Source organism: Thalassophryne amazonica, chromosome 17 (assembly GCF_902500255.1).
Source record: "Thalassophryne amazonica chromosome 17, fThaAma1.1, whole genome shotgun sequence".
NCBI lineage: Eukaryota > Metazoa > Chordata > Actinopteri > Batrachoidiformes > Batrachoididae > Thalassophryne > Thalassophryne amazonica.
This window is the reverse complement of record NC_047119.1, coordinates 11,394,116-11,421,459: the sequence shown is the minus strand read 5'-3', so window position 1 is coordinate 11,421,459 and position 27,344 is coordinate 11,394,116. Positions and strand designations below refer to the sequence as shown.

The 27,344-nt window shown below is 40.6% G+C and overlaps 1 protein-coding gene across 1 annotated transcript; it reads right to left on the bottom strand.

Annotated features, from left to right (window-relative positions):
• Positions 1-404: 404 nt before the first annotated feature.
• Positions 405-23,567, bottom strand: LOC117529536 (noelin-like). Its single transcript, XM_034192347.1, has 3 exons — positions 23,323-23,567; positions 5,765-5,871; positions 405-1,124 (listed from the first exon to the last, which is right to left on the bottom strand). The coding sequence occupies exons 1-3, from the start codon at positions 23,525-23,527 to the stop codon at positions 450-452; spliced, it is 987 nt and encodes a 328-aa protein (XP_034048238.1). The 5' UTR covers positions 23,528-23,567; the 3' UTR covers positions 405-449.
• Between the last annotated feature and the right edge of the window lie 3,777 nt (positions 23,568-27,344).

Sequence of the window (27,344 nt, the reverse complement as noted above, 5' to 3'; positions counted from 1 at the left end):
AAAAAAAAGTTTAACCGACTTTTCCCAGAATCTGAGCAGCATGCCGACTTTGATGGGACTCACACTCGCTAAACTCAACAAGGTATAAGACTGCTTTAAAGAACACCACAATAACGATGCTACTAAATATTTGTTAAAAAACAATTTTGCAAATATGACCCCTTTAAGGTCTTTATTTAGAAAACAATTCTCCCTTTAAATCTTAAAATAATAACTAATAAAGCATTTTTTTCTGACCATAATATTGCATTTTTGAATGAAACCCTTCCCTGTTAATATTTTCAGTGTCACATATATATTCACATTCAATCCACTGTGCATTCACTGTCTCTTGATAAACATTATTATATATTGTAAGTAGAATGGTCTTTTCATTGTCTTTTTCTGTTTTGCAGACATATTTATTCCTACACAGACATGTATGTGTGTATACAATCCATTGTCCATAGTTACAGCTCTTCCGAGCGGATGACATGAAACAGCGTAACGTTGTACAAGACCTGGTGCCCATTGTTCCAGGCATAAAGGGCGCGGTCACGTGGGTTGTAGTCCAGCATGGAGATATGTGAGTACTTATTCTGGAAGGCAATGTCGATGTACTCATAGGTAGAGGAGTTGGTGGAATAGGCGTAGTAGACCTTGGTACCTCCTGAGTAGCCATTGGTGACGTAGAGTGTGCCACAGATCATAAAGGACTCTCCAGCGCTCCTTTTGGGGTGGTTGGTGGTCCAGCTCTTGATAATCTGCAGTGTGTTGGGGTTCAACTTGCTGATGACGATGTTGCCAGCGTTCTGGTTGGTGGCATATACTGCCCACAGGCCACCTTCATCCACCATCAGGTCAATGTCGGAATGACCTCCCCAGGCATAGTGATACGCGTTATTGAACCCGGCATAGTCAAGCTGCCGAGACTTGCTGATGGAGGAGGTACGGAAGTCGAACTTGATGATGACATGGCTTTGGAATTTGTTGAAGTAGATGGAGCCATTGTAGACCACCTGACCCGTCCCAGACCAAGGATGGGGTAGCCGATGGGATGTAAAATTGTCCGAAGTCATGAAGTCGTGCACTGACTTGTACTCCCGCACAAAACGGTTGTTGTGGTAACCATCCATGTACCACACCTATGCATCAAGAAATGAAAATAAACAATGATTAGTCACTTCATCATAATCTGAGCAGTGTTTCTCTCTGTCTGTTTGTTCCTGTTCTCCTTCCTGGTTCTTTGTTCCATTTCCACCACACTAGGCATATAACCCTGGAACTGCCCTTAAAGGGTTAATTTTGACATTTTCACTCAGATGTCCACGAAACCTGGCATATATGTACAGGTGCATCCTGAAGGTTCTCCCAAAGATTACCAAACCTGGCACACACTTGGAAGTGGATTTCAGAATTGGCCTGTCAAGGTCAGCCAAAGGTCAATCATTTGGCTGAAGGTCAAGGTCACTGAGATCAAATGTCAGATTCCCATTGCCTGTACTGTCTTCAAGTCCTAGCATAGCGCAGGTTCTGCCATGAAGACTTGCATTTCAAAGCTAATAGTGCGTTTTCACATAGGCAAGATGTGTTACGAATGTCATATTTGCATCATTCTTGGAACATTCCTGACATTCTTACCGTGACTTAACACATCTCAATAGGTTTCTTAATGGTGCGTGTTGGTGCGTGATATTCATGGAGCATGTTTTTGGCTGTCAAAAAAATCTTCATCGAATGTCATGCACCACCCTCATTTCGCCTCATGTCGTGGAGGTCGCAACTGAGCGTGTTGATTAGTGGTGATCCTTAATAGAGCCTGACAGCGTTCTTCTCTGATGTGCACAGTTAAACCCTGCTGCACTGCATTCAGTTTCATTACTGCAGTATGCTGAAGAAGGACAGTGACGTCAAGTCGGCTAAAAGCCTCGTTCCAATGCTCATCAGTGCGCTCCTGCAGGTGTTCCACCTGCTGCGTGTGCCTGACGTTTGGGAAAACGAGCGAGACAAGAGCCGCATGGAGCCACACATCTGGCTCTCTCTGTCTCCTCCTCTCTGCACCACTCCATGGCACAGACACCAACTAAGCATGCAATCACAACATTCCTCTGCTGGGGATTAATCTAGATTTTGAGGAGCAAACTGGAGTGATCTGAATTGTCTAGCAACTGGTGGTTGAATGAATATGGATTTGTGTGTGTGGAGACAATTCGCCTCATTCACAATATGACAGAACTTAACGATGTGCTGTTACACGCAATAGCGCGCAACAATGCAAAACATTATACTTGACCGTGTTTAATGGTTTCTGATAATTCTCCAGAAACACGCGCCATTAATAGTAAGGAGTGGTAACAGGTTGCGGCAGTTCCTGAGGACACGTGACGCCTCTGCCCCGAATCATCACATTTGTGATCAGCAGCCAAGAATGTATACTTCGCGGCATTCGTGATTTGCCGTCATTATGTGGAAACACAACATTAATCTCTAATAGGAAGCAACCAGTCTCCCTTTTTGTCATCAAATCCTGACCAATGTCAGTTCTAACTCACCTCTCTGCTGCTTGCAGTTGCTAGCCTGAAGCGCTACCTCCTCCACCCCACTGCCAGCAATCAGTCGCTGTCTAACACCAAGGGTAGGCTACACTCCTGCCTTCTTCCAACAGTAAGACTGGAACTTCCGCTAAAGACAGTTCTAACATTCTGGACAATATATTCGGGACAACTATTTCGTTCTTGTTTTTGCTCTTTTGTTTCTTCTTCAATAACTGAACACCTTTATGAGATAGTTAATCTAATCAAGCACTGAAACATCCTATCATCAGCATCCATCAGGGCGCCTTAAAGAAAGTGTGGCAGATCTCACATGCAGATCACATGCAGAATAAATCAAATCCTGCCTTCAAAAGACATCCCAATTAATTTGGTGCCTGAGAGCTCCTCATGGAGGAGCAGCTTTTGAATACAAACAGTGGGCCTGACACCTGCGGTGTGGCGTGAGCTCAGCCCCGCGAGGATAATGCCCATCATTCCACATAAAAGCACATTCTCAGCTGCTTCCACCTCGATTCCCACCGGCCCCTGTGGCAGCAGGCAGCGGGCTCTCATTCCACTGCCGCTGGAAGCGCAAACACTTCCTCCGTCTCAGTGGGATAGAGACACCTGAAGCCCTCCTACTACCTGTTTCCATGAGTTGCATTTTACTGAAAAAAAAAAATGGTTTACATCAAGGAAGCGGATCCCCCAAGGGCCCATGAAAGAAATTCCAAGACAAGGAAAATAGCAAGATGAAAAGAAACGGAACAGGCCTGTCTGCTCACATCAATTACTCTCGCTGTTCTTCTCCGGCCTTTTGCAGCTCATGCTTCCATGTGTTGTCTTCAAAATGTATTAGTCTGGACTAAGAAAGTTAGCTCTACAGTATGCTAACTACCGTCTTAGTCAGCACTCCCCTCCCCCGCCTCTTTTACTGCTGAGAATTTTTCTAGTGTAAATATTCCACAGGCTGCGGCATTACAATTACATTTCAGGAAGTCTGCTGCGTACTCACAAAGCTTTATGATTCTGGGTCAAGATTTGTTTTGCTCCCATGCAAACTGAGAGTTCTGTCCCTTATTTATGTGCACCATAAAGCAGGTGTGCAGAGAGCATGCTAATGTTTAGCTGCCAAATAAATAAGCTCTCCCTCGACGTCCTTGTCCCTGCTACCCGTGTAAATCATACATTGTGGATGTATCTGTAGTGTTTTCATTTTTATGTGTTTTTGGGATTATTTCCACTGCACAAATACAAATCAACACATGGTGTGGACTTTTTATGTCTTCAATATCAAGGCTAGCTTAAAAGTTGAGCGTCAAAGTGTTTGGTCGGTGTGTGACACTCATTTTGTCCAATAATTAACATATCTAAGTTTGTATTCTTTAATTTTTACCCAAGACCAAAATATGGCCATCGAGTATTTTGAAGACTTTGCACCCGCCCAGCCGTCCGTCTGTCTGTGCTCAGCATAACTCCAGTTCTGTTACTGCCAGGGTCTTCAAATTCACAGAGAACATTATTTGGACATAGACCTTGAACAAGTTTGATGATGGCCAGCCTTGATCTATTTTAAGAGGTCAAAACGTCACATTCTGCTTCTTATTTTTATGCTCATACAGCCAAGGGTATTTTAGCATTGCATTATATTTAGTTATTAACTACAAATTTTTCTCAACCTAGGTGGTAATATTTTCAGTAGTGTCTACATTGTTAGTGTAATCTTTCTATTAATTATTATTCTAATTATTATTACCCAAGGCCAACATATGGCCATCGGGTATTGCGAAGGCTTTTCGTTGCATTCGTCCGTCAGTCTGTCTTTCTGCTCAGCATAACTCCAGTCCTGTTACTGTCAGGGTCTTCAAATTCACAGGGAACATTCTTGGGACACAGACCTTGAATAAGTTCAAGGATGGCTAACCTTGACCTATTTTAAGTGATCAAAAGGTCACAGTCTGTTTCCTATTTGTATGCTCATACGGCCGAGGGTATTTTAGTATTGCATTATATTTAGTATTGTCAGCATAAAAAGCATGCAATACTTTTTGGCCTGGAATAGAAACGTTTTAATTTTACATTACAGGGTGGAACCAACAAATCTTCCATTACCCAAGGCCAAAATATAGCTATTGGGTATTGCAAAGGCTTTGCGCCTGTCCGTCCATCCATCTGTCCGTGCTCAGCATAGGTCCAGTCCTATAACTGCCAGGTTCTTCAAATTCACAGGGAACATTCTTGGGACACAGATCTTGGACAAGATCAAACCTTTACATATTTTAAGAGGTCAAAAGGTCATATTCTCTTTCAAATAATTAAACCTGTAATAGCATCTCCCTCAATAATCAATTACTGCTGGAGAAAGCAAAATACCAATTTTTTCATGTGATACAATACTGATAAAGATTTTGCCATGAAAAGAGTTGCAGCGAAATTCATCGGCACGAAGCTGACGGCGCAGAGGACAAGTTGGGACATGTCCAGCTCTCCACAAGTTCTTTTATACTCACTCGACTGGTAAGCACTGAAAGCCGAGATAGACATGTCCCAACTTGTCCTCTAACACTCCGAAACGGAGGTGTTCCTTTGTCTCGCTTCATCAGCGAATCGGTCGTGACGCGCGAAGCCTCCGCGCGGCTTTCCATGACAAAATCTCTTGTTAAAAGTGAAATCTGCCAGAAAATGGCTGATGTCCAGCTCTTGTGATAACCAGAGAAAGAGCACACGATGGTCTCGTATCCACAGAGCCATCCGTTTAGAAATGATCCAGCGGTTTGTGCTGCATCGTCGCAGCTCGCAGTGCGGCGCACCGACCGTCCTTAAAGGGGCCCTTAAAGCTGTAGTTAAAGTCCTTATTCTCTGTGAAGCCCGTAAAATTTTCACTGCAAGCCAGATAAATTTTTCGAATGGTTTCTAGGTGCCAGTCTCTAACAGCTTCTGAAAAAATTCTGATGGAAAAAAAGTCCTTTTCATTCCGCCAATTCCAGACAATGAAAATCCGACAAGGGGGCGGGACCGCTCCTTCCACAAGGCGTGCTCACAGGCGAATGACGTCACCGACAGGTGTGGAAAACCTCACGCATGCGCACGAGGGTTCAAGCATGTCTGACGTAAAAATATATGAATGAAATCCATATAGTTTTTAAAAAAAATAAAAAGGACTGTTAATTTATGAACAGACCATGTATATAGTCACACATGCGTATTTCCAGCTATGGCATGTGAAGTTGTACAAAATGTGTGTTACATACCCTTGTATCTCCTTCTGGAGCCAGAGGATCGGTCATCCAGGAGCCAAATCTGGACCCGGATGTCTTTATGGTGATAGGATCACTGATGCCTGTCAGTTTGCCACACGCTGCAAGGAAACAAGCAAGACGGCAACAACCAGAGCAACACCTATTTGAGTATTTGAAGGATTAATTAAATTCAAATATTTTACAACAGATGCACTTTCATTTGCTTTTTCCTCTGATCCAGCTTGACTGATGAATTAGAGAGCTTATGTGCAGATTTTAGCTTTTTCTCTGTTTCTCTTCGGTGGGATGTGTAAGAAGCTGTTTAATATTCAGTTCGCACATGCTCGCTTTCCTCAGTGTGTGTGGAAGTGTGACAAAAAGCAAGTGGGGAGGAATAGGAAAAGGGAGAGCCGCTGAGCATTCTGCAGCTAGTTGTAGTGTTAATTAGCGTTGACTGAGGTGTTAATGTGAATTTGACAAAACTAACACTCGGTTCAGTTGTCCCGGTTGCCTCAGAGCTGGTCTAGACTAATGTACTTTTTATGACGAACATGGAGACAAATGAGATACAGGATTTCCCACCACCACTGCATGTGCATACATAAAAATGTCCCAATTAAGTCCCTTTTTACAGAGGAAAAAAAGCTGGGAACTGTGATTGATAGAATTTTCAGGAAAACCAAACACACACAAAAGAGGTACACAAATCAGCATAATGGAGTAACTCTGTGAGTCAGTGAGTGAGTATGACCACAAACCTTCCACCAGTAAAGTGTCTGTCACACTATGATGGATTGAGAAAATGTGTGACTAGCGTTTTCAAAAATTTCAATTAGAGTCTCTTTTTGTTCTATACAAGTGCTTCTCTCATTTATTATATGAGTTCATTGTAAGCTGATGTGCGACATGTCAATCAGAAAGTTTTGTGCATGCTCTAAACTTTGAGGGGACATCAGACGGATGTGTCCCAGTGGTTGCATATTTGTTTACCATTTTGTCCAGTAATTGCTTGTTACTGCTACAATACTGTCCTGCGGCTGTCCCTTGCTTCAGACTGGGCTTCTGACTGGCCAAAGCCCCAGTGCAAGGTGTGAATTCAACATGAGAGGAGAAAGGACAGCCATTTAGCCAAGGTCAGACTTAACTGAAGAAAAAGATAGTGCGGCTGTGTACACTGTTATCTGGACATCAGGGCACACCTGGATTCTCTTGGTGAGAAGGTGCCACAGACAAAGAAGGTTGTTTGCTGTCCTTGTTGTTTAGAATGCACAGTGGAAAAGATGCTGTCAGCACACGAACACAGTGACGAAGCATGACGTTATGATCCCTGAGCAAGCCGAATTCTAGCCACATTTGCTTCGACAAATCCCACTCAAATCTGGCTCCCCCCAATGTGCATGCATGTCTTGAAACCAAGAAAGTCCTTCTGCTGAATGTAGCTCTTTGTCTCGCCAGTGGAAATGTGACATCATCCATCCACTGCAGCCCCAAATCCACCAGAGACCAATGGATTAAGTGAATTCTAACTTTGCCAGCAAAGTAAAATCAAACTCAACATGTTTGATTGTGGTAGCCAGTATACTGGATAAATATACCTGGTTGAACTCTGGGTTTGGTTCACAATTTCTTTATAATGGCATCATGGTTCAGAAGGGGAACGTTATGTCGTGCTATTCATGTTATGCGACCAACAGCTGACTTCTTTTTCTGGGCGTTTTCTTTGCTGCACTTTCTGCTACTATATGCTGAATGTTAAATGGATGTATGCTCAGGTCAGGAGCAGTACCAGATAAACTGCCAGTCAAAGTGACCACGCCCCTAACTGCACATACTTTTATGGCTTAAAATGTCAAAGTAATGACAGAAAAAAATCAGCCCCGTACAGTTGTCATGGAGAGCTATACAGACTGGAAAAGTAAAAAAAAAAAAAAAAAAATATATATATATATATATATATATATATATATATATATGTTTATTACATCTGTCAAAGATGGAATAAAATCATCTGTGTTTTTTCTTTCTTTCTTACTTTCTTTATTTGTCTGTCTGACTGTGAGCAGGATTACATTTAAACCACTGCACTGACTTAGTTTAAATGTAATCCCACAGATACATATTAGGGCAAGGAAGACTTCATTAAATTTTGGAGGTGATCTGGAACCGGATCTGGATTCTACATCCAGTTCCACTTTATATAGGCTTTGAAGGATTATGACAAAACTACTTTACAGATTCTCACCAAATTTGCACCATGCATAGATATTAGGGCATGGAAGACTCCACTGAATTTTGGAGGTGATCTGGATCCAGATTCTGGCTCAAGATTTCTCTTAACTCAACTCTAACTTTATTTATAGAGCACATTTAAAACAGTGGATTACTTCAAAACTGCATAATGGATTCTCACCAAATTTGTTGGGAAAGTGTAGGAACACGGACCCACAACAGGGGGCGCAAATGAACGGACAATGGAGTAAGTCAAAATAACAACGCTTTACTGTTGTGAATGTGCACAACGAATACAACCAATCACAGCAATGGACAACAGTCAATTCACAAAAGTGTCGTGTGGGCAGGCTCGAAGATAGGAGACGCCTCTCCAAGGTAAGACCGGAACCACACGGCTTCCTCCGCCACAGGACCCCGGGAATACTGGAGCCGCCAAGTCCCGAACTCCCAGGTGGCCACTGCCTCCGCGTGTCGGACCTGGTACTGCTGGCGAGGAGCAAAGAACAGTTAGATGGGGGCGCGTATGCACCCAGGACTCTGAACAGCAGGAAAGGTACCTCCACCTCTCGTTGGAACAGTAATCCAAAAAACTAGTTCAATCCAAAAGATGCACTCTATTTGCTTTGATACGTTACCTCTCTGGTAGAAATGATATCTCGGCAAATGAGGTGGAGATGCCGTCCTGCTGATATACCTCCGTAGTGATTGGGATCAGCTGTCTCCGGTGATGGGTGACAGCTGTCATCCTGGCTGCTCCTGTAAGGCGGCAGCGCCCTCCGGTGCCTGGAGCCCGCACTCCAGGCAGGGCGCCCTCTAGTGGTGGTGGGCCAGCAGTACCTCCTCTTCAGCGGCCCACACAACAAAATTTGCACCACTCATCGATATTAGGGAATTGAAGACTCCACTGAATTTTGGAGGTGATCTGGATCTGGAGTCTGGATCAGAATTTCACTTAAATTAAGAGTTGAAGGATTATGACAAAACTACTTCACAGATTCTCACCACATTTGCACCATAGATAGATATTAGGGCATGGAAGACTCCACTGAATTTTGAAGGTGATCCGGCTCTGGATTGGGGGACGTCAGAAATCTCTGATTGCTCTTGTTTGGACATTTAACATGAGCTTCTATGGGATCCTGCTCCTTTCTGCAGCCAGCCTCAAGTGGCCAGTCAAGGAACTACAACATTTTGTTCTTGCTGTTGTGCCTCATTTTGGACTGTCGAATCTTCCTGCTTGGAATAACATTTGCATTGGTATCTCTCTCTCTCTCTCTCTCTCTCTCTGCATGCGTCAGATCCATTAAACACTCACTTTCCATTTTTCCACTTGTTATTTACAAACCCAATTATCTCTCCTCCTCCTTAGTATTGTCAAATGTGATTTCACATTGTATTGAAAGGAACCAAAGAAATATTTCTTTCCTCAGTCATTGCTCTCACTCCATACTCTCGTTGCTTCAATCACTCACAAAATGAAACTTGTAGGTTTGCAAGTGTTTGCAGTACATATGCTGTGCCTGTGAACACATCACACCTCAGAGTCAGCTGAGAAACAAACATATGATCACGTGAGAAAAATCTACTATTTCTAGTGTGGGCTGAGCCTCTTACGTAAGCCTCAGCGGGATTACTGACTGCAGTAAGCAATGCGTTGGCTACTGATTTATTTAATTATTTTCCCTAATCACGCCTTTATCTTTGGATAAATCGACCATCATGGTGCTGGGAGGAATGCAGGGCTGCAGATGGATCTACATACTGGAGATGGACTTGGGATCTAATCTCCTTTTGGCCTGAATTTGTCCGGACTGAAGCGGAGGTCAGAGCAAATGGAAAACCTAATGGGAGCTGATAGAACTAAACCATCATCAGCATTTACCCTCAGATATTTCCATTTATACAATGATGATCAGGAATGCAGCTGTGTGCAAAATTTTTAGGCACCCTGTGGATACACATGTAACATCGGGTGTTTGTTCCCCTCACTGGTTTGTCAACAGGAGATAAATTGGGAATGTCCAAACTTGTCTACTCCATTAAACATTAAGTCTGATTTCTATTTTTATTGTCTATTCAATTAAATGGAGCATATTACACATATATAAAATGCCTCATGAATTTTCAAGCATACACATAAAGCCTCAAACCTGAACTTATCATGGCAACCGAGAGGAAGATCAGGAAAAAGAAATGTTTCCGAAACAGAAATTGAAATGATTGTGTCTGATCACAGTAGTGGCATGACAAAAATAAATAAATAAATAAATAAATAAATTAATGCAGCACCTGGGAACACTAGGTGGCAGTGGTGAGCCAACAAAACTTCTTAACCCAAAAATTCGTAACAACCATTCACTCATGGTGCTGCATGTTTCTTCTTAATTTTGACCTCAAAAACCCTTCTGGCCAAAACCTAAACAAGCTTTAAGAAGCTTTAACAAGCTCACTACCAGAACCATCAAGAAACTTTCCAACTAACAGAATAACTAGATAATTATTTAGCATTACATTTGTTCCTGAATCCTTTGTGCTGCTGTCTTCCTATAAAGATGAAATTTCTGTTGATGAAATTTGAGTAGTGAAAGCCTAATTTGAATATAAAATTGCAAGAAGGAAACGATTTGTATTTTTTTTCATAACCAGTATAGCAGGGAGGACCTTAATTGTCCAAATTTTGGTGATAATCCAGTTTTGTCCACCACTAATATGTTTACATTTCAATAGCTGTGGTTATATAAAATGTTTGGTTTAATGCAACATCTTATTATATATCATCAGTTTATATATTTAACAATTCTTAATATTTAACAATAGACATTCTGCAAACGTTATGGTTTACTATCATATCATAGGTACGACTTATGACTAACTGGCACGTGGCATCATTATATGTGTACAGCGCATCCGGAAGTTATTCGCAGCGCTTTACTTTTTCCACATTTTGTTATGTTACAGCCTTATTCCAAAATGGCGTAAATTCATTTTTTCCCCTCAAAATTGTACTAACAACACCCCATAATGACAACATGAAAAACTTTTTTTTTTTTTTTTTTGCAAATGACATCTCATCTTCAACCACTTTTCCGGGTTTGGGTCGCGGGGGCAACAGCTCCAGCAGGGAACCCCAGACTTCCCTTTCCTGTGCCACATTGACCACCTCTGACTGAGAGATCCCGAGATGTTCCCAGGCCAGTGTGGAGATATAATCTCTCCACCTAGTCCTGCATCTTCCCTGGGGTCTCCTCCCAGATGGACGTGCCTGGAACACCTCCCTTGGGAGGCACCCAGGAGGCATCCTTGCGAGATGCCCGAACCACCTCAGCTGGCTCCTTTCAACGCGAAGCAGCAACTCTACTCCGAGCTCCCCACGGATGACCGAACTTCTCACCCTATCTCTAAGGGAGACACCAGCCACCCTCCTGAGGAAGCCCATTTCGGCTGCTTGTACCCGTGATTTAGTTATTTCTGTCATGACCCAACACTCATGACCATAGGTGAGAGTAGGAATGAAGATTGTTTTAAATATAAAAAACTAAGTAATTGCATGTACATAAGTATTCACACCCTTTGCTCAATACTTTGTTGATGCACCTTTGGCAACAGTTACAGCCTGAAGTCTTCTTAAATATGGTGCTACAAGCTTGGTGCACCTATCTTTGAGCAGTTTTGTCCATTCCTCTTTGCAGCACCTCTCAAGCTCCATCAGGTGGATGGGGAGCGTCGGTGCACAGACATTTTCAGATCTCTTCAGAGATGTTCAATCAGATTCAGGTCTGGGCTCTGGCTGGGCCACTCAAGGACATTCACAGAGTTGTTCTGAAGCCACTCCTTTGATATCTTTGCTGTGTGTTTAGGGTCATTGTCCTGCTGAAATATGAACCGTTGCCCCAGTCTGAGGTCAAGAGCGCTCTGGAGCAGGTTTTCATCCAGGATGTCTCTGTACATTGCTGCATTCATCTTTCCCTCAATCCTGACTAAGTCTCCCAGTTCCTGCTGCTGAAAAACATCCCCACAGCATGATGCTGCCACCCCGCCATGCTTCACTGCAGGGATGTGCCTGTTTTGCTCCAACATGATGCCTGGCATTCACACCAAAGAGTTGAATCTTTGTCTCATCAGACCAGAGAATTTTGTTTCTCAAGGTCCGAGAGTCCTTCAGGTGCCTTTTGGTCAAACTCCAGGTGGGCTGGCCATGTGCCTTTTACTAAGGAGTGGCTTCCGTCGGGCCACTCTACCATACAGGTCCTGATTGGTGGATTTCTGCAGAGATGGTTGTCCTTCTGGAAGGTTCTCCTCTCTCCACAGAGGAATGCTGAAGCTCTGACAGTGTGACCATTGGGTTCTTGGTCACCTCCCTGTTTAAAGCCCTTCTCTCCTGATTGCTCAGTTAGACGGGCGGTCAGCTCTAGAAAGAGTCCTGGTGGATCTGAACTTCTTCCATTTATAGATGATGGAGGCCACTGTGCTCACTGGGACCTTCAAAGCAGCAGTGTTGTTTTTGTACCCTTCCCCAGATTTGTGCCTTGAGACAGTCCGGTCTCTGAGGTCTAAAGACAATTCCTTTGACTTCATGCTTGGTTTGTGCTCTGACTGTCAACTGTGGGGATGGTGTGTGCTGTTCCAAATCATGTCCATCAACTGAATTTACCCCAATTAAACATCTCAAGGAAGGAAACAGGATGCACCTGAGCTCAATTTGAGCTTCATGGCAAAGGCTGTGAATACTTATGTGCATGTGATTTCTTAGTTTTCTATTTTTATTAAATTTGCAAAAATCTGAAAAATGACATTGTCATTATGAGGTATTGTGTGGATAATCTTGAGGAAAACAATCCATTTCGGAATATGGTTGTAACATTAAAAATGTGGAAAAAGTGGCAGCACTGTGATACTTTCCGGATGCACCATAAAGCAAATGGTTCATCGCATGCCCCACAGTTTGCATACATGTGCAAACACTTTACACTTTAGTTTGTTTTATACATTACAAATATGTGTTAAACCTGTTGTACATAATGGTCAGAAATGAGCTCTTTGACAAGCCAGGTAGCTCAACAGATACATGGATCTCAGACAGTATCTGTGTGTGATGAAAGTAATGACTTGTTGAGACATTCACTTATCTCAACAGTAACATTTATGTCTCTGGATATTCAGTGTTTGAAACTGAGCGATGTCTGGCAAGAATTTATGGAGTCATGAGGTCCCTTTTAAGAGGCAATGACAATAATGAAGGTCTAAGCCTTGAGGGTCCTGATGCTTCTTGTCTTACTGTATGCTGGTAAGATTTGAACTTTGACCAGTAAACTAGGTGAAGACTTAATAGCTGTGTTTAACATGGACCCTAATAATTATTTTTAGTCAGAATGATAAATGAAAAGCTAAAAGGAAATATCTTGTATAAACTTTCGATCAGAATGAAATGGGTCAATGTGATCATAAATCCAATGAGATCAACAAGGGTGGTTTCAATCCTTTTGCAATCCTTTACTGGAAAATATTAGCTGTGGAAACACCAATCAGGCTGCAGTTCATTGTCATCATCATCATCATCATCATCATATAGTTTAGTGAAGTAATGTGAGGATTAAGGATGCAAAAAGACCACCAAGATATGACCATGAAGAGACAAGAGAAGTGACACATAGATTTAAGAGAGAGATTTTAAAAAATTTAGAAATGTGCATGAACCTCCCTTCACTGCTTTGGAGTATGGTTATAGGCAGAATTAAGCAAATAATGACCTATAGTTCTGATTCACTCCTTATAAAGACAAAAAAAATCAACTTTCCTGCTGCAGTTTGAGCAGGAAAAATCGAGCCATCATTGAAACAAAATTGCTGTGGCCAACTGGAACTGCTTTGTACGCATGCAAAAAATTGACAATCTGACTGTTTGAAGCTACACGTGAAAAGCTACCTGTGGATTCACACATCACATTTATTCCTTTTCTTATTCAATTCCATTCAGATTGGAATCCTTCATATAAGCATAGCTGCTGTTGTTGGTACTAGGTGCGTTTGAAGGAATTGATGCCAGTGCACTCCTGGCCTGAATACCATATAAGACTGAGGTGATAAATCAATGGGGAAAAGATAATTATTCAGGTTTCAAAAATATGTTTTTCCCCTCATTTCTGCAGCATGTCTGCATTGGCCCTGGTGGGAACGCTTTGAAGAGAATTATGGTTATCAACCAATCAAAATATCAGATGTTGGAGGTGCTCAATGTTTGTATTAAATGTCAAGGAATGTTGACAGGTTTCAGCAGACAGGAGTTATGCAGCAGACATAATGCACCAGGGGGAATAACCTGCTTTGGTACAATCAAAAACTGATGCATTGAATGAACTCAATTCCGTTATGTGCAGGATTTCCATCTAATAAATATAAATAGAAAATATGTACTATATGAATAATAATATGATATAATATGAATATGAATAATAAATATGTAGCCCCAACTCAAATAAAGCACATCCATGCAAAATAATTTAATTTAATTTAGTTGAGACTACATATACAGTATTTATTATATGAAAATCCTCCTCCTAACTGAATTGAGTTCATCCAATGAGTCATTTGTTTGTGTGATACACTCAAAAAACTGACTCATTGGATTGGATTCCATCTAAATAAATATATGTAGTCCCAACTCAATTGAATTACATTATCTTGCATGGATGTGTTTTCTTTGAGTTGGGGCTACATATATTTATTAGATGGAAATCCTGCACATAATTGAATTGAGTTCATCCAGTGAGTCATTTGTTTGAGTGATACACTCAAAAACTGACTCACTGGATTGGATTCAATCTAATAAATATATGAAGAGTTCAGATGTAAAACCCAGTAAGTACTTTTTTTTTTTTTTAAATGGAGAAAAATGCAGCTGAAAATGGAGATTTAAAAGAAACCATATGCGGAAATGCACAGACTTTCATCAATAAAATGAAAACAGTTTGTTCAAATTCTTTCACATTTTGCACACTGATGGTCCCCCTGGCAGCCAAGTACACGCTGGCCTCAACTAAAAATTTATGGTTTTGGAGATACTGGGTTTTGCATCTGAACTCTTCATATGTAGTCCCAACTCAATTGAATTACATTATATTGCATGGATGTGTTTTATTTGAGTTGGGGCTACATATATTTATTAGATGGAAATCTTGCAACTAACTGAGTTGAGTTCATCCAAAGAGCCATTTTTTTTGTGTGTGTGTATGTTCAAAGAAGAAGATTCTTTATTCTAAACACAACAAAATTTGTCCTCGGCATTTAACCCAACCACAAGTAGTAGTGGGCAGCCACAGTCTCGTCCCCAGGGACCAACGTCAGATGTCAAGATGGTGCCTTGGTCAGGAGGACAGAAAGAGCGACACCCTAAATGACAGTGTTTTTGACAGTGGGAGGTAACCACAGAGTGTCCAGAGGAAACCCCGGGTAGATATATATGAAGAGAACATGCAAACTCCACACAGAAAGAATCAGGTAGGAAGCAATCCAGGACCTTCTTGCTATGAGACAATAGGGCAAACCACTGAACCACTGTGCCACCCAAGTGGTGCTAGGCTAACAATATGAAAAGTGTCTCCTCTCCAGGCATCTTGTGGCATGTGGCACTTCTTCCCAGTGGTAACGAAGAACAGAAATTAAAACAGCCAACTCTGAACACCTGTAGACACATGAAACTATCTTCTCCTGGGTGTGTTGCTGTAATTGGAAAGGAGCTGCTTCTGGCTACGCCCACTTTCAAAGAGAGTGTGTAGGGTGTGTCATATGGACCACAGATTCTCACAGAGCAAGCCGGATTCCATATATGGAGTTCCATTACATATGTCACACAAGCACAAAACAAGCTGTTTCAGGTTGACATTATGTTGACAGAAAGATAATTCCTTCAGGCAGTGTCTGAGAACTGTGGGCCTTTGGTGAGATGTTACACATTAAATCCCAACTATAATTAACTGTAAACATACGTAAAACTAAATTTGCATAATATGACCCCTTTAGAAATTATGAATGATCAAATTACAAACATCACGTTAAAAAAAAAAAACACAAGCAAATGTGGTTGTCAGAATCACTGCAAAATTTTGATAATTTACAATAAAAATGTTATAAATTACAGGAAAACCACATTAAATTAGACATTTTTAAAGTAGGCATTTTAAAGGAACCATATTTTAAAGGCGAAGCAGAGTGGAAATGAGTGATTTCGCACCACGAGAACTACATAGTAAATGAGCATTGTGGATAATATAACACCTCTCTGCAGAGGAGGGTGGAGGTAAGAACAATGGCAGGAGAATACAGTACTGCGGGGACGCGTGGCGCGCTGACCTTCCTGGTCCATTCATCAGTATATCGGTGTGATGGAGTCGGATTTGCCTGAAGCGTTCTGTGCTTGCACATTGCCGGGGCCTGACACAGGGTGATTTATTTATTTGATTACTGCCCAGCAAGCTGGCATGTCCCCTTGATCGATGGCTATTGTGTCCCTACAGCCGCCGGGCTGTTAGTCTCTCTGGCACAAAGCAGCATGAAGGACAGGGTTGCAGGGGCTGCGGTTACTTTCCCTCACTTTTTCCTATTCTCCTTTACTCGATCACTTCCTCATTCCCCTTTCCGCCTTCTATTACTCCTCCTGCTGCTCAAGCTATTATTTAATACTGAACATTTTCTCCCCCACCCCACAGAATGCAGTATTTGTCTTTTCACACCTGCACATAGCGGTACATGGGCATTGGGTCCATGTCTGAACAAGATAACTCCAAGAATTTACATCGAATCTGGACTCAAATCAGTGGAATGACTGAGGGTCAAACAAGGACAAAGTGATATAGTGGAGCAGATAACTGTTACAATTGTTCATTTCTGGAAAGAAGCACCAAAGTTGGCATAAATACTCCTTAGACCAGGGGTAGGCAACCTGTTCCAGAAAGAGCCATGAGGGTGCAGGTTTTCTTTGCAGCCACTGACTCCACCAGGTGATTTCACTGATTAACTGATTCCATCTGCTCAAAGTGATATTAATCAGTAAAATCACCTGGTGGAGGTCAGTGGCTGCAAAGAAAACCTGCACCCTCATGGCTCTTTTGGAACAGGTTGCCTACCCCTGCCTTAGACATTACTCTTTTGAAAAAACTGAGTAGCCACTTCAGTTTTCAGTAGGCGGCCAGGTAGGGGTCAATTGAAGAATTACACAGGGGTCAAAATTTAAAAATGCTCCAATCATATTGAAAGCTATACCACGTTATTTGTCTGATCACAACGATACCAAAAAGGTATAGTTTGGACTATCTATGACTGAATGTTATGGAGTTATGGGGTAAAAACAACAAGAATGATGACAAAGGTCAATTTCAGTTTGTACAGGGGTTAGAAGTTAAAGTTGCTCCAATCTTGGTAAAAAGTGGTGCAAATTATTGGTTGAACTAATAGGATTATAAATGAAATAGTTTTGACTGTGTTGAATGCTTTGTCTGCAAGGTAAAGGTAGAGCAATGTCGACGTCCATTGGATTCTATGACATGTGACATATGTTACCCTGTAACATGATAACTAAGCATGCCACATAGTGCAAACTATTCCTTTTAAAACCCTATTAACTCAACCATAATTTGCATCACATTTTACAATATTTAGAGCAACTTTAACATCTGACCCTGTACAAACTAATGCTGACCTTTGTTACCATTCTTGCTGTTTTTACCCCATAACTCCATAACATTCAGTCATAGATAGTCCGAACTATACCTTTTGGTATCGTTGTGATCAGACAAATAATGTGGTATAGCTTTCAATATGATTGAAACATTTTTAAATTTTGACCCCTGTGTAATTCTTCAATTGAACCCTACCTGGCTGCCTACTGAAAATTCAAGTGGCTACTCAGTTTTTTTTCAAAAGAGTAATGTCTAAGAGTATTTGTGCCAAATTTGGTGCTTCTTTCCAGATTTGAAGCATTCCTCTGTAAATATTCTGTTATCTGCTGCGCTAATAGGATTTGAGAATAGTAGGTTAAAAAGCAAGGTCACAGACCAAGGTCAAAATCTGGACCCAGGTGATGTTTAAATTGGCTCTTCCAAAGAATCAATAGCTATGGAATCAATAGATACTCCAATTGCAGCACCTGAGAAGCTGAGTGAGGGATTTGCAGCTATCATGGATCATGAGAACATCCAGGCTTTCAGTGACTTCCTGGACTTGAACATCAGTACATGCTGTGAAAGTATCAAACTTGTAGAGACATTCAGTCATCTTGGAAGTGATCTTTCATGTCTCTGGATTCTCAGCCTCAGTCACAGCGAGAAGCCTGGGAAGAAGTGTTATGTGATGCTGATGCGTTTGTAGAAGATGATTTTTGGAGAGCATTAAATTGTGAATGGCAGCGTTACATGTATAATAATGGTGCAAGTCAGTCATAAATCAGACATTAATTCCATGTAATAATGTCAAATATGCATGTGCTTGATCATACATTTTTAAAAATGTATGATACAATACAATACATTTTTGGGTTTTTCCGTAATTATTGTATGGCTTTTGCCTTACAATATAAAGCGCCTTGGGGCAACTGTTTGTTGTGATTTGGCGCTATATAAATAAAATTGATTTGATTTGATTTGAAAAACACCACTGTTAGATGTGATCGTGAGCTGAAATTACTCCACAGCGACTGTGCCAATGTTAAATATACATAAGCCAGTGTAGATCTAAACCACACGTTTAATAATTCATGAGTGATCCCTGGCTAGTGAAATGTAAATATATTAGTGGTGGGCATGATTGGATTATCACCATCATTTTGACAAGGACCTACCTGCTACACTGGCATGAATCAAATTTATATTAAAAATGAGTCTCCTTTTTTTTTGCGGGTCAGATTTTATACATAGAAATTTTATCTTAATAAAGACAGCAGTGCAGTGATGTCACAGCAGTGCAAAGGAGTTTGGGAATGTAAAGAAAAAAATAATTGTCCAGTTATTCTATTATTTGGAAGGTTTCATGTTGGTTCTTGTGTTAAGATTTTTATAGTTGTCATGTCTCAACTGTGATCACATACAACCACCTTGATTTTGGTTTCAGAAATCTGTTAGTTTTTTAAGTTTTTTTTGTTTGTTTTTTTCCGCTGCTCTTCCGCTCAGTTGCCATAATAAATACCCTGCATCCAGAAAATATTCACAGCACTTCACTTTTTCCATTTTTTTATGTTACAGCCTTATTCAAAAAAGTTTTTAATTTTTTTTTCCTCAAAATTCTACACACAATACCCCATAATGACAATGTGTAAAACATTTGAGATTTATGCAAATTTATTAAAAATAAAAAAAATAGGAAATTACATTTTATCTGTTATATAAAACAAATAATGAATGTTTTTTCATTCTTTCAATGGAATAAATATTTAATTCCCTGAAAGATGGAAGGTACCATCTTTCACCTCATGAAATATTTGTACCATTGAACTCATAAATGTTCATTGTTTGTATATAGAGATAGTAGTAGTAGATATTTTTTTTTTTTTGTCAGAATTCAACAAATGTTGAAACCACTCAACACCATATCTTAGGATACCACTGAATTATAAAGAAATAATCTCCATTACTTGGTTACAACAATGTAAGGTGCAGGTCTAGCGCTCTTGAGGTGCCTCTTATGCTTTGTTGCTTTACTCAGCCAATGTAATTTTGTGTAGTGACCTTTGTGGGTTTGGTCTCAGTAACAGGAGTGTGTTTGGGTGCACAATGTCTGACCGCCTCTGTGGTCACATTATGTTGGAAAGTAGCTACAGCGACTCTCAACCGGCCCTCACTAGGTGACCTGGACTTTATCTCTTCTGATCTGTAGCCGGGATTCGATTCATGCTTTGTGCATCGTTTTGATTTAATTTGGACACAGTAACCGCTCAACGCTTCCCAAACAGGAACAGCACACTCTGTCGCTGAAAGTCTTTCGCAGTTTCTCCGTGTCATCCTGCTCTGAGAAGAATTTGGACACAATAAACCCGTGATGTGCGACCTGCAAGTGTCTCCGCTTTTGTAATGTGTCTTAGTCACTGTCATGTGGGTGTGTGCATCTATTAGCACTGTGAGCAGCAACAGAGGTGTGAGGACATTGAGACAGAAGCAAACTACAACATTCAGAATGCTGCAAACGGACTGCAAGAAGTTACTCTCCTGCTCTATCTGCTGCAACAACTTGGAGCACAGGAAAAGCTCGGGAGCGATTTTTACTTTAAACCTTCCTGATTTTGTCCGTCTCAATTTCCGTATCACACACACACACACACACCCAGAAAACAGGAAACAAAACAATTGTTTTGGTGATTAACCATTTCAAAATGCTCAAAACAGCAAAAGATACAATTCCTTCTATGACTTATTGTTTCAAAATGCTCAAAATCGCAAATGAAATGATTGCGTCACTTTTCATACTCTGTGTGCTTCTTACCCTGTGTGCTGCTATACAATGCTGCTGTAACCTCAGTTTCCCTGAAGGAGTATTCCCAAGGGATGAATAAAGTTATATCTAATCTAATCTGATTTACTGTTTTGAAATGCTCAAAACAGAAAGTGAAACAACTACTTCACGTAATCCTCAAAACAGACATATTGTCGCGACATGTTGTCTGTCAATGTAAAGTAGAGCAACACCAAGAAATTCCTTGTGTGTATTAATTTACTTGGGAAATAAATTTGATTCTCATTCAGACACGAAATGAATCAATTTCAGGTTCATTAGAATGAATTAAAGATTAAAATGTTTGAAACACTTGCAACAGGCAATGAAACAACATGTGTGCATAGAGGACGTAGTCAGTCCTATACTGGTCTAACAGTTCATTGGGCCAGTGCTTATCCCAGGATACCCTAACTTTAAGCAAAAGAGAGTTGACAATGATTCCTGGACTGTATGTAGGTGAATAATTACATGTGTTGAGGTACCTAAGGGGTACTATTGACATAAGGTGACAGGATAGCTTTGGGTACCACTGAAATGAGTTTGTGTCAAATGAGCAATTACTTAGAGAGATTCAGATGATGGATCCTGTTTGCACTGAGGCATCAGCAAGTTATGACATTACTGCCATGTGGTTCACTTCTCTGCACACGAACCAGTGCCATGTGGCTCAGTGTTGAGAATCCCGCCAATTGGAAAAAGTCAAGGAGACACCTGACTGCAGAAGATAGATAGTTGCTTTAAAGAGGTGGGGATGGACAGGCTGTCTGCTTGGGTGGTTGCCAATCAGGACCTGTATTGATTCAGCTCTGTTCCTTTTGGAGTGATGCTCAGTACCATCGTCTGCACAGACCCGATCTGAGTTCCATGCAAATAACCCTTGAATTCATTTGACATTATTTTAGCTGAGTAATATTTTACTCTTTATTTTTATGTGTGCAGCTATAATATATTAAATGTCAAAAAATGTAATTCAGAAAATGTTCCACTATTTCAAAATGTTTGAAACACTAAAGGACAGCAGTGTTTCAGAAAATGATGCAATGTTTCAAAATGTGAAACAGCTGTTTCACATAATGAATCGTTGATTCAAAATCCTTTGCAAACCAATTTCTTCACAAAATGCTTCACATTTCTGAAACAGGTACTGCAGTAAAAGAAGCATATATTTCTGAAAATGTTTGACTGTTATGAAATGTTTGAAATACTAAAAAAATGGTTGAAACAAGTGATACACTTGTTTCACAAAAATGTTGTTTCAAAATGTACACATACAGTTTTTCATTGTTTTGAAATGCTTGAAATTGTAAATAAACCAATACTTCACAAAATGCATTGACTATTTTGAAACGGTCACGCCAGTAAATGAAACATAATTGAGTCAGATACAAATTCCCATACAGACAAATGAAATGAAGCTTTGTATAATTTGTGATATATTTGATGTTATTTTTTAAAAATACAGTACTATGTAGCTTGTCTTGGGGTACCGTAACATTTGCATATAGCCGTAGCAGCCAATAATTTGCCATATATTTCAGGATGGGATAAGGGATGGGCATTTGTGAATCATTTTGTGACCGCATGATATGCACTCAGCTATTTTAATACCATTTATCCCACGCTGAGGTCAGCCTACCATACTTTGATACATGTTCAATTATAACAGCTTTTAGAAGTATCCAAATGCAATATTAAACCCGTTCAGTGTTTCTTCTTTCATCTGAGGAGGAATTTTTCAATGTCAACAATTTACAAAAATTTGTGTATTACACATTTGTGTGATGTAGCTTTGGAGCATGGTGTGAATATGTCAAAAGATCTCCTGGGAGGTCACAACACACTATTATTAGTCTATGAGCCAGTCATCAATTTTGACCTACTCGGTATCACGCAAGGTGACGAAACAACACTTAGAATACAGCTTCAATGTACCATGGCCTACAAACATGTATGATAACCATCCCAGTATGGTAGTTGTAGCCAGGGGATGAATGAAGAATTACACAGGGGTCAAAATGTAAAAATGCCCCAGTCATGTTAGAAAACTATACCACACTATGTGTCTGATCACAAAGATTCCAAAAAGGTATAGTTTGGACTATTTATGATTGAATGTTCTGGAGTTATGGGTTAAAATAGCAAAAATGGTGACAAAGGTCAGTTTCAGTTTGTACGGGGTCAAAAGTTAAAATTGCTCCAATTTCAGACAAAAATTATGCAAATTATTGGATGGAATAAAGGATTAATAATTGAAATAGATTCAAATGTTTTGAATGTTTGGTCTCCAAAGTAAAGGTCAAACAAGGTCGATGTACATTTGATAGTACAACATGTGACATATGTTACCCTGTAACATAACTAAGCATGATAGATGGTGCAAACTATTCCTTTTTAGAACCCTATTAACAAACAATAATTTTGTTTGTTTTTTTTTTACTGAAATTGGAGCAACTTTAATTTTTGACCCCTGTACAAACTGAAACTGACCTTTGTCACCATTTTTGCTGCTTTTACCCCATAACTCCAGAACATTCAGTCACAGATAGTCCAAAGTATGCCTTTTCAGAATTGTTATTATCAGACAAATAATGCGGTATAGTTTTTAACATGAATGGAGCATTTTTATATTTTGACCTCTGTGTAATTCTTTATTGACCCCTACCTGGCTATAACCACCACCCTGGGATGGTTATCATACATTTTTGTGTAGGTCATGGTACACTGAGGATGGATTCTAAGTGTTGTTTTGTCACCTTAAGTGGTGCCAAAAACCTGCTTGGCTCATGGACTATATACAGTGTGTCGATGGTGTGTTCGTGCATGCACATGTTGAAAAGGTGTGTGTCAACATCTTTCTTTGCCTACCTAATTTTTGCATGCACCCGCGGAGTCGCTCCTCAAGATTTGACACTCTGTTGTGGAGCTCCTCGTAGTCATAGGCCCCCATCTCCTCCTGAAGTTCGTTTAGAACTGACGTCAGATTCTGGACCTCCTCCTTAAACTGCAATACCAATTTGGCATCGGCTTTGTACTCCTCCAACACTGGTATCAACGGTCTAAGCTCCTCCATTTTCGCTTTTATGGCCTGAAAGGATTAGAATAAGCTCGGTTCAGAGTCATGCGCGACAAAATAAAAGGGACACTCGCTGTCCAGAATGGGAGAAAAGAAACAAAAACATCTATCTGAACCTGACTACTCTACACTATCCTACCTCTTCGCTCACATGAAGATCCCCTCTTTGTGTCTATGCTCTTTGCACATGGTTGCATGTATGTATGTGTGTGTCTGTGTGTGTGTGAACAGTGCAGGGTGTGTCTGAGCAAACAAACCCAGAAAATATTGTCCACCCGCTGGACGAGCAGAGCAGGTGGCTCCGTCCCGGCAGTGGCCGGTAAAAAGCAAGTCCTTGGTACACCAACAATTGGGAAAGCTCTTTATTGGTCATCATTGTTTAAAATGCAACATCGTATTAAGGGTTACATGCTTTTACATGTCACACACAACAAAGTGTATCGAATTATACGTCTATAGTTTTAAGTATAGATTTGTTGAGGAATCAAATATGCATAGACAAAAGCCAAAAGAAAATAAAAGAAAATAGACAACAAATCATAATAATAATAATAATAATAATAATAATAATTGTATTTACGTTTGAAAAAATCTTTTAGATCGAAAACCTTGACAGCAGTAACATGCAGGAAGAGATCAGTGGTGGGTTGGTTTGGGAAAAGGGTGGGATTTCTTAATCTTAACAGTGCTCAAAGTAAATAAACTGATGCCCAAATGCTCTCAGTACTGTGGCCCAGTTCAGGGGAATCTGGAATTGACCTGCCTCTTCTTCCCTGTGGCTCTTTACATGTCTTAAAGTTAGCCCTGCAAGCAAGAAAATGACAAACTGTTGACAGGGGCTGCAGCTTGCTAACCTAGCTAACATATATACAAACATATAACAACATGGCATATGCACTTTAAAATAGCAAAGAAACCTGCAATCATGGGTAAATGGCGGCGATGGTGACATGGCGGTACTTAGCATGCATATATGGGTGGCATAAGTAATTACCACATTTTTGGATGTGCAGTCTACCGCTAGTGAAACCAGATATGTCTATGCTGTGTTTGTTTGTTGATAGTCCATATTAAAAAAAAAAAAAACTGTTCACTGTTGATGCTAACATTAGCATTAAAGTGGTCAGCATATACTGACACACTAACCGTGGTCGTGGTTAACATTTAGCATCAACTGTGATTAGCATGACAGCGTATGCTAATGTTTACCGCTTGATAATGTTGTCAGGCTAACTATAGCTAATGCTAACAGCAACTAAGCAACATGTAAGTGTGTTTGCTAACACTAATCACAGTCAGTTTTCTTCATATGGCCTCTCAGTAGCCAAAACAGCTAATATAAATAATGATATCTTCCATGTCCGCAAATTTGGTAATTCCAGGAAAACTTTCATCACTGTGTAAAGTGTTAATCTAAAGTTTAATTTGATGCACAGTGTTGAGGTGATCACACATATTGTGAGGGGGTGTTGTTGTTGTTTGTTTTGTTTGTTGTTTGTTTGAGACCAGAGTGATAGAAAACATTCATGCAAAAAAAAAGAGTGAAAAAAAAGCGCGTTTTTCACACATAGTCACTAACAGGGAAAGTCGTCTGGATCGACAGCGCTGTCAACAGTCAATGCCTTCAGGTCTTTTAGTGGATGTTCTTGTTGTTGCTGTTCTCTACAGACTTTGCTACTGTTCAGATTTTTTTAAAGAACAAAACCAAACCAAAAAAAATACCAATAAAAATAAGTACATGACCCAATCTAACCCGTGAGGCTGTCAAGTCTTCTGACTAGACTGACCATCCACTCTCTGTCTGTCCGTCGAACCAAGGGGATCCAACAGTTTTATTATTAACAGTCTTCGATCGGGACCCCCTTCAAAGATGAAAAGACAAAGTCACCGGAGAGGGTTTCTGTAGAAGATCCGGAGCCACAGGGAATGAGGCATCCTGTGTTCCAAAAAAATCTAAAGAAATAAATGAACAAAGCAAAACCAAATTTCTCTTCTCTTTTTTTTTTGGCATCTTATTGTTCTTTTCTAAATCTGATGACAGTGTTGTCTATTTTACAATCATTTTCAAGAGCTTCATTCCAAAATGAGCCCCCCCACCACCAACAAAAGAAATAAAAAAAATGGGTGTACAATGGGAAAACATTCAAATTTCAAAGTTACATTAAAGGGGTCATATTATACATTTTTTGGCATGCTAATGCAGGTCATATGGCATCTTGACAAAGATACAAACATACCAAGAAACAATGTGATGCACACATAAAATAAATAAAAAAATTTAAAACCTATATTCAAGCTTCTAAAGATGCAGGCGCTAACCGGGGAAGTAAGTTGATGACTGGGTGTTTTGGCACTAGGATCCTTGCGTACCTTGTGTCAGCTTACTTAGTGACACTCGGATAAGGAGCATCACTGGCATGATGATGGCATCTATGACATTTTGGCCATACGGCGAGTTTCTCTCAGCGCGATCCAGCATGCCGGTGCCTCAGTACTGAGGAACCCAGTGTCTGGAGAGGGCCAAGGGTTTGCCCATGGCAATGGATCAGTTGTGTGCCCGGGTGGTTGCTATCCAGGACCTACGGGGGGTCCGCGGTGAGCTGGATGCAGCAACATTCATTTTGTAAAGTTCACAGCTTTTCTACATATATAAAAATTGAACACCAACACCGCTTACATTGTGTGCAGTCGCCACCGATTCTGCAGCAGAAAGCTGGACATTCAAACAGAAATACAAACAAATCAAAGTTGTTTGGAAATAATTTAGAGGCCTAGCTAAAATCTCCAGGGAATGCATTTTAAGCTATGAGATGATAATGCGCTGTAGCTCAACATTCCAGCATTGTGTACCGCCGCTGGGATTTATGTAATGTTCTAGCTGTTTTTGGTGAGAAAATATCTGAGGCTTCAGGGTTTGTTTGTTTTATTTATTGCTAATATGAAATTTGACCTGCTGTTTTGCCTGTTCTTTTAAATAGAAAGGAGCTACTCCCTCTCTCTTCTTACACTCCCACCCATAGGTTGTACGGATGTGTCAAACAAATTTCAGATCAGCTCAGTTGGCCGTCCTACTGATTAAGCAGGAAACTAGATATGGACTTCTGCTAACATATTTTACATACACTTCAAATAAACTATTTCAGGACTAAATCTTTCTTATTACAGAAAAAATTTTACATGAAAATTTTGGGATGTAAGCATCTCTTCCTCTTGGCCGAGTTTGGCGCAGCTTCATGTCATCATAAGCTACCCCTCAGGCACACCACTCGGCAAAAGTCGGGAAAAACATTTGGGGGAGCTCAGTGGATGCTCGGCGGACCCGGCCACGAGGGGGCGTTTGGGGGCGACGCCCCCTCATGTCATCAACCTCGCCCCTCGGATGTGAGAGTTATCAAAAATAAAAATAAAAAAGAAAGAAAAAGAAATACTGGAAAATATAGCGCCTCGCAGTTTAGTGGATTTTTTAGCCCAATTTTGCATGCTTTTTTTTTTTTTATAGCGCATTGTGCTGTGTGTCCTCATCAAGCAGGCCGGTGTTCTGTCGAGATGACGGGACACCTGTTGCGGCACCGCGAAGGGAGAGTACGTGCATTGTGTTCTGCATGTCTGTTTATAAGAATCTTCTCACCCAGAAGAAAAAAGTGCGCCAACAACTACCCATAACTGTGTTCTTCACTCGGAAAAAGACACCTGCAGCGAGGTGTGAGTGGAAAAAGGCGCGACAGTGGCGCGGCGCCAGGACGAAGAGGCGCGATCAGAGGAACTGTGAAATACTGGTCAGTCACTATTAATAATTTCTTATGTGTCCAACCTC